Here is a 7,500-nt window from a genome sequence, read left to right as displayed (position 1 = left end):
CACACACACACACACACACACACACACACGCCATAACTGTCACAACCAGAGAGAGAGAGAGAGAGAGAGAGAGAGAGAGAGAGAGAGAGACCTTCCCTCTTATCCCACTTAGCGCTCGGGTCTCCTAAAAGTGAGAGAGAAAGAGAGCAAAGTGAGAGTTGCGAGAGTAAACCGTATATATAATGTAGAAACCAGGGACCATTCAACGCTGCTCAAAGGAGGAGGAGGAGGAGGAGGAGGAGGAGGAGGAGGAAGAAGAGGAAAAGATGACGAAGAAAGGAAACAAGAGATTAATTGTGATGATGATAATGATGGAGAGGAATAAGAAAAAGGACGAAGATGAAGATGAGAAAGAAGAAGAAGAAGAAGAAGGGTGATGATGATGATGGTGATAAAGATGAAGAAGAAGAAGACGAAGAAGATGAAAGTGAAAAGAAGAAGACGAAGAAGACGAAAACGAAGTAAAAAGAAGAAGAAGAAGAAGAAGAAGAAGAGGAGGAGGAGGAGGAGGAGGAGGAGGAGGAGGAGAAAGATGACGAAGAATGGAAACAAGAGATTAATTGTGATGATGATAATGATGGAAAGGAATAAGAAGGAAGATGAATATGAAAAAGAAGAAGAAGAAGGATAATGATGATGAAGATGAAGAAGAAGAAGAAGAAGAAGACGAACATGAAGTAAAAAGAAGAAGAAAAAAAGATGATGATGATGATGATGATGAAAAGAAAAAGAAGAAATATTGACTATAATAATGAAAAAAAATACTTAGAAAAATAAAGACACTATAATAAAGATAGGAATAAGAATAATAAACAAAAAGAATAAGAAATAAAAGGCAAACAAAAATAAGAAAGAAAATGAAAAAAAGAATAATTACCCACACAATAAAAGGGAAAGAAAAGGAAAAGGTGGAAAAAGCCCCCTCTATTTTTCCCCTCAAAGGAAGTAAAGTATCGACCAATCCCGTGGCTCGATGGAAATCCTTGGCTCCTGATTGGCCAGAACATTGACGTCCTTTACAATCCCCTACCGCCTTTTGAGAGAGAGAAGAGAGAGAGAGAGAGAGAGAGAGAGAGAGAGAGAGAGAGAGAGAATTTCTGGTTTTCTTTTTTTCGTATTTTAAATGTATGGAAGAGAGAGAGAGAGAGAGAGAGAGAGAGAGAGAGAGAGAGAGAGAGAGAGAGAGAGAGAGAGAGAGAGAGAGAAGGCAAATAACCCAAATGAACATGGAAAAATGAGAGAGAGAGAGAGAGAGAGAGAGAGAGAGAGAGAGAGAGAGAGCCAGGCCACCATAACACACAACACTCCCTCTCACAAACTTGCATCCCTCCAGCCTCGCCTGACTTATCTCAAAAGTTACGTCGCGTCTCACCTTCCCCTCCACACCTGTCGTCCCCACGTGTGGCTGCGCAGGACAGGTGTGCACAAGAGAGAGAGAGAGAGAGAGAGAGAGAGAGAGAGAGAGAGAGGAAAGGGGGAGTCTGGGGCTGGTTTTTCACGTCTCTACCTCTTTCTTTCTTTCTTTCTTTTTTCTTTCTTTTCTCTCTCTCTCTCTCTCTCTCTCTCTCTCTCTCTCTCTCTCTCTCTCTCTCTCTCTCTCTCTCTCTCTCTCTCTCTCGTCTCTCTCTCTCGTCTCTCTCTCTCGTTCCTTTCTGCATGTATGACAATTGCCAACACCTGCAGTCTTCCCCCGCCAGGTGTTACTAGTATTAAAAATCATACACGTCAGTTAACACCTGTCAGTCTTTCTCCATCAGGTGTCACTGTAGTCTGTCCACTCTAAAATGTCTCCTTGGTTCAAAACACATTGTAACTTATTGATAGTATTGATTTGATTGGGAATAATACTTGTTTTCTGTCGATCACCACACTTACCACGAGGACTGACTGCAGTTTTGCCCCGAGATTTGACACATACATTCCCCAACACCATTCAAACACGCATCCGGGAGAGACATAACCCCTTCAGTACCATGGCGCGTTTCCATATTCTCTCTGCTTACTATTTGATGATTTTTTACACCTTCAGAACTTACGTGGGGGGATGAAAATAATAAAGACTGTGGCCATTTGTTTTCTGACCTCCAGAGATCCTTCCTAATGTCAATAAAATGATCTAACTGTACACAAATCTCGAGGTAAAAATGTGTCCCAGTATTGAAGGGGTTAAAATAGTGAAGACTGGCCATTAATCTTCTAACGTCCATAGACTCTTGCTAATGTCAATAAAATGGTCTAATCATACACAAATCACAAGCTAAAAATGTGTCCCAGTACTGAAGATGTTAAGAGCAGAAGGATTATACTATTAAGAACCATATACGTGAACTAACACCTATAAATCTTCCTCCACCAGGTGTCGTTAGTGTCTGAGGAGCTGAAGCCTTTGAGCTCAGGCGGCGCAGGGGGCGGAAGCGGCAGTCTGGGCTCAGAAGATGCAGAAAACCGCTCCTTGCCAGTACAGGTCTGCTCCCTCGGCCGCTGCTGGGTCCTGCGCCGCACCTACGAGAATTTCAGGTTTCTGGATCGCCAACTTCACCGCTGCTGCTATGACAGGAAGGTGTCCCGCCTGCCTGAACTGCCGCCGGAGGACAACTTGCAGCCTGGTGGAGATAGAGAGGTGCGTGCATGTGTGTGTGTGTGTGTGTGTGTGGGGTGTGGGTGTGAGCAATGCAAATGAAAACAAAAAAAAAACTAAACATCAGCCGTTCTATATGTCCTTGCAAGGCTGTTTGGTGAGAGAGAGAGAGAGAGAGAGAGAGAGAGAGAGAGAGAGAGAGAGAGAGAGAGAAGTAAGGAAGACAGTTAAGAGAAGGCAGATAAATGAGACACAAGAGAAGAAATGTGAGAATGGAGGAAGAGAAAAAAGAACGAGGAAGAAGAGGAAAAGGAGGAGGAAGAGGAGGAGGAGGAAGAAGAGGAGGATAGAAAGCCAGATAAACGGTAAGGAGAAGATAGAAAATAGACAAGTAATTGGATGAAGAAGACGAGAAGGAGGAGAACGAGGAAGAAATCTGAAGAAGAAGAGGAGGAGGAGGAGGAGGAGGAGGAGGAGGAGGAGGAGAAATTAGAGGAGATGGAAGGAAAACAAGATAAAGGAGACAGGTGAAGGAAGATAATGGCGGACAGTTACGGAGAGGAAGAGTGAAGGAAGGAAAGAAGGAAGGAGGAAGAGGAAGAAGAGGAAAAAGAAGAGAATGAGTAGGAAAAAGCAAAAAAAAATAAGAGGAACATAAAAGATAATGAGAGAGAGAGAGAGAGAGAGAGAGAGAGAGAGAGAGAGAGAGAGAGCCTATAAAGTATTAGCCACAATAAAATTTTAGGTCTAATTTGGCTGTCTGGTTCTCAGCCTAAATTCAATCACATAATGTTATACCATTGATGGAGGAGGAGGAGGAGGAGGAGGAGGAGGAGGAGGAGGAGGAGGAGGAGGGAGAGGAGGGAAGAAGAGGTGGAGTAAATGTGGGAAATGAATGAGGGTAGTGACGTGGCGACTCTCTCTCTCTCTCTCTCTCTCTCTCTCTCTCTCTCTCTCATCATTTTACGGTAGAAAGGAAGGACTAAGTTAATGAGAGAGAGAGAGAGAGAGAGAGAGAGAATGATTGTGTTTACGGTAGAAATATTGTCGTTTTCTTTCAATTCAAGAGAACACTTAGTCGCGTGGTGGGTGTTGGTGGGGTTGTGGTGTGTGGGTGGTGGGGTGGGGGTAAAAGAGGCGCCGTTAAGGTCTGTATTCTGAAACGCTTTGCTCTCTCACCATCACTGCTTTCCAAAGGCTCCAGTTGAAGATATTCGTGTTGTTAATCCCTTCAGTACTGGGACACATTTTTACCATAAGATTTGTGTACGATTAAACCATTTTATTGGCATTAGGAAGGGTCTATGAAGGTCTGAAGATTAATGGCCACAGTTTTCACTATTTTAATCCCTTCAGTACTGGGAAACATTTTTACCTTGAGATTTGTGTACGATTAGACCATTTTATTGACATTAGGAAGGGTCTATGAAGGTCTGAAGATTAATGGCCACAGTTTTCACTATTTTAATCCCTTCAGTACTGGGATATATTTTTACCTTAAGATTTCTGTACGATTAGACCATTTTATTGACATTAGGAAGGGTCTATGAAGGTCTGAAGATTAATGGCCACAGTTTTCACTATTTTAATCCCTTCAGTACTGGGACACATTTTTACCATAAGATTTGTGTACGATTAGACCATTTTATTGGCATTAGGAAGGATCTATGAAGGTCTGAAGATTAATGGCCACAGTTTTCACTATTTTAATCCCTTCAGTACTGGGACACATTTTTACCTTGAGATTTGTGTACGATTAGACCATTTTATTGACATTAGGAAGGGTCTTTGGAGATCAGAAGATTAATGACCAGAGTCTTTACTATTTTAATCCCCCACATGAGTTTCTGAAGCTGTATAAAATTACCAAAATAGCAAGCAGAGTGAATATGGAAAAGCGTCATGGTACTGAAGGGGCTAAGGGTGTTTTTATGGCTCTGGTGATAGATTGGCAAGATTTCTAGTTGATCATAAAGAGAACCTGTCTTGAAAACCTGTCTATTTGTCTCTGTGGCCTTGCAAAACTGTCGTAGTGAGAGAGCAAGGCCATCCAGAATATAATACGACTGTTGCATCTTGTAGCTTTGTATTCCTGCCCTTCCTGTCTCCCTTGTAAATTTTGGAAGCTGGTGAAAGAAAAAAGAAAAAAGTAAAAGTAAAGATTTGTTGTGTGGGTTAGAGGTAGGTTTGAATTTGTGGTCTCTCTCTCTCTCTCTCTCTCTCTCTCTCTCTCTCTCTCTCTCTCTCTCTCTCTCTCTCTCTCTCTCTCTCTCTCTCTTGTTTTTCTGTTTTCACATTTTCTTTTCTTTTATTTTCTTTTTCCTCCTCCTCCTCCTCCTCCTCCTCCTCCTCCTCCTCCTCCTCTCCTCCTCCTCCTCCCAGAAATCCCGTCTCTACTCCTTTTCTTTGTATTCCTTTGTGTTTCCTCCTCCTCCTCCTCCTCTCCTCCTCCTCTTCTCTCTTCTCCGCACCTCTTCTCTCCTCTTCTTCGCTCTTCCTTTGTGTTTGTTTGCGTTTCCTTATCTTAAATTAACTTATACCCTTGTTTACGAAGATCCTCAGGTGTGTGTGTGTGTGTGTGTGTGTGTGTGTGTGTGTGTGTGTGTGTGTGTGTGTGTGTGTCATCGGTAAACGGAAGTGACGCAATCCTTGTTTACCTGTCTCTTAGATCCCACCTGGCGGATGCTTTGTGAGGAGGGGGGAGGAGGAGAGGGAGAGGGAGAGGGAGAGAGAGAGGGAGAAAGAAAGGGTACAAAGAAGAAACAGCTGCTGATGATGAGTCAGATAAAGTGTGAGAGAGAGAGAGAGAGAGAGAGAGAGAGAGAGAGAGAGAGAGAGAGAGAGAGAGAGAGAGAGAGAGCTAAGATGTATAAATAAAAACTATAAGAAACATAATAATAATGATGATAATACTAGCGATAATAATAATAGTAATAATAATAATAATGATAATAATAATAATAATAATAATAATAATAATAATAATAATGAGTCATGACTAATGTTATTTATTCCCTTCTCTTCCCAACAGGTAAGCCCAATTATGGTTATTATGGCGCCACGGTCCCAGGTAAGCGAGGCAATTAGTGTCCTCACCTGCATTTATCACCTGTGTTCATCTTTCCTTTCAATTAACATTTAACTTCTTCAATACTGGGACACATTTTTACCTTGAGATCTGTGTACGATTACATGATTTTGTTGACATTAGGAAGGGTCTATGGAGGTGAGAAGATTAATGGCCAGAATCTTCAATATTTTAATCGCCACATGAGTTTCTGAAACTGTTTAAAATCACCAGATCGTAAGCAGAATGAATATGGAGACTTATGTTTTTTTAGGGGAAAACTTAAGACACTTTAGCAACGATACCACCATTTTATTGACATTAGGAAAGGTCTATGGAGGTCAGAAGAGTAATGGCCAGAATCTTCAATATTTTCATCCCCACATGAGTTTCTGAAGCTCTATAAAATCACCAAATAGTAAGCAGAATCAGTATGGAGACTCATGTTTTTTTGGGGCATTCTTAAGACAGTTTGGCAACGATAACACCATTTTATTGAAATCAGGAAAGGTCTATGGAAGCCAGAAGGTTTATGGCCACAGTCTTCACTATTTCAGTCCCCTACATGAGTTTCTGAAGCTGCATAAAATCACCAAATAGTAAGCAGAATCAATATAGAAACGCGTCATGGTACTGAAGGGGTAAAAAGGTTAGGCAGACACATAGATGGGATGACAGGATGAATATAGGCTGGCGTGTTATATTCAGGGAGTGCCACGTGTAGGCCTTATGGGTTCATGCTGGTGACCTTTTATTGATTTTGTGGTTAGGTTAGAATTAGGTCAAGTTAGATTAGGTTAAGGGTAGTTTAGAATAGTTAGGTTAAGTTAGATGGGGTTATTGTTAATTTAGGTTAGGTTAAGGTTAGTTTAATTCTTGTTGGGTTAGATTACGTTAGGTTGAAAGTGTGATTAAGTTGAATTAGGTTATTTTTTTTCAAGTTTATTTAGATTACTTTAGATTCTTTCAAGTTAGGTTAGGTTAAAAGTTTGGTTGAGTGACGCTAAGTTAGGTTTCGCTTATAGGTGGAAATATATCTTTGTATTTCTCTTGTAAACTTAACCTAACCTAACCTTACCTAACCTAACCTATATTGATGTAATTTTAACCTTACCTAAGTTAGCTAGACAACTATCCATGTGTCTGTGTGTCTGTCTATGTGTCTGTGTGTCTATCTGTGTGTGCGTCCATCTTTCTGTGTTTCTATCTCCTGCCTCTCTCTCTCTCTCTCTCTCTCTCTCTCTCTCTCTCTCTCTCTCTCTCTCTCTCTCTCTGTGTGTCCGTCTGTCTGTCTCTTTGTCTATCAATCTATCAATCTATCAATCTATCTGTCTATCTGTGTGTGTGTCCGTGTGTCTTTCTATCTATCTATCTATATGTCTGTCTGTCTGTCTGTCTGTCTGTCTATGTGTGTGTCTCGGTGCCGTCATCATAACTCTCATTAATTTCACTTTATTTTAGCCTGCCATTGCATCATCGTTTTCCTTCCGTGCTTTATAGAAAACGTGACTGGTGTTCCCTGCATAACGTAATTGTTTCATGTTCGTTTTCTTTTCTCTGCGTCATTTCGTTTTGTGTGCAGTTCAATTATTTTCGTATCGGTTTGCCAGGGAATATTTTTCATTAACTTTCGCTCACGTACAAGAGTTTTCATTCCACTTCGTACCGTTTCGTTCAAATTCGTTCAGATTCGTTCCATTCCGCTCCATTTTCGTTCACAACCCAATTATCAAGTCCTGCTATCATTTCCCTTAAAGTTTCCCTGAGTTTCGTTCACCATTACACACAAGGGAAGGGAAAATTGAAATGTTTCGTCGTGTTTTCAAATTGTTTCGCTCCGGTCTTGGATTTATGA

The 7,500-nt window shown here is 41.2% G+C and overlaps 1 protein-coding gene across 1 annotated transcript in view; it reads left to right on the top strand.

Moving 5' to 3' along the window:
- Nucleotides 1-7,500, top strand: part of LOC123519265 (GTPase-activating protein CdGAPr-like) — a 97,997-nt gene that overhangs the window by 25,914 nt on the left and 64,583 nt on the right. The window contains 1 exon segment of the mRNA XM_045280393.1: nt 2,357-2,620. Coding sequence (XP_045136328.1) covers nt 2,357-2,620 — 264 coding nt within the window.

Source organism: Portunus trituberculatus, chromosome 45 (assembly GCF_017591435.1).
Source record: "Portunus trituberculatus isolate SZX2019 chromosome 45, ASM1759143v1, whole genome shotgun sequence".
NCBI classification, from domain to species: domain Eukaryota; kingdom Metazoa; phylum Arthropoda; class Malacostraca; order Decapoda; family Portunidae; genus Portunus; species Portunus trituberculatus.
Note: the sequence above shows the minus strand (reverse complement) of the source record. Positions and strands in the feature narration are given on the sequence as shown.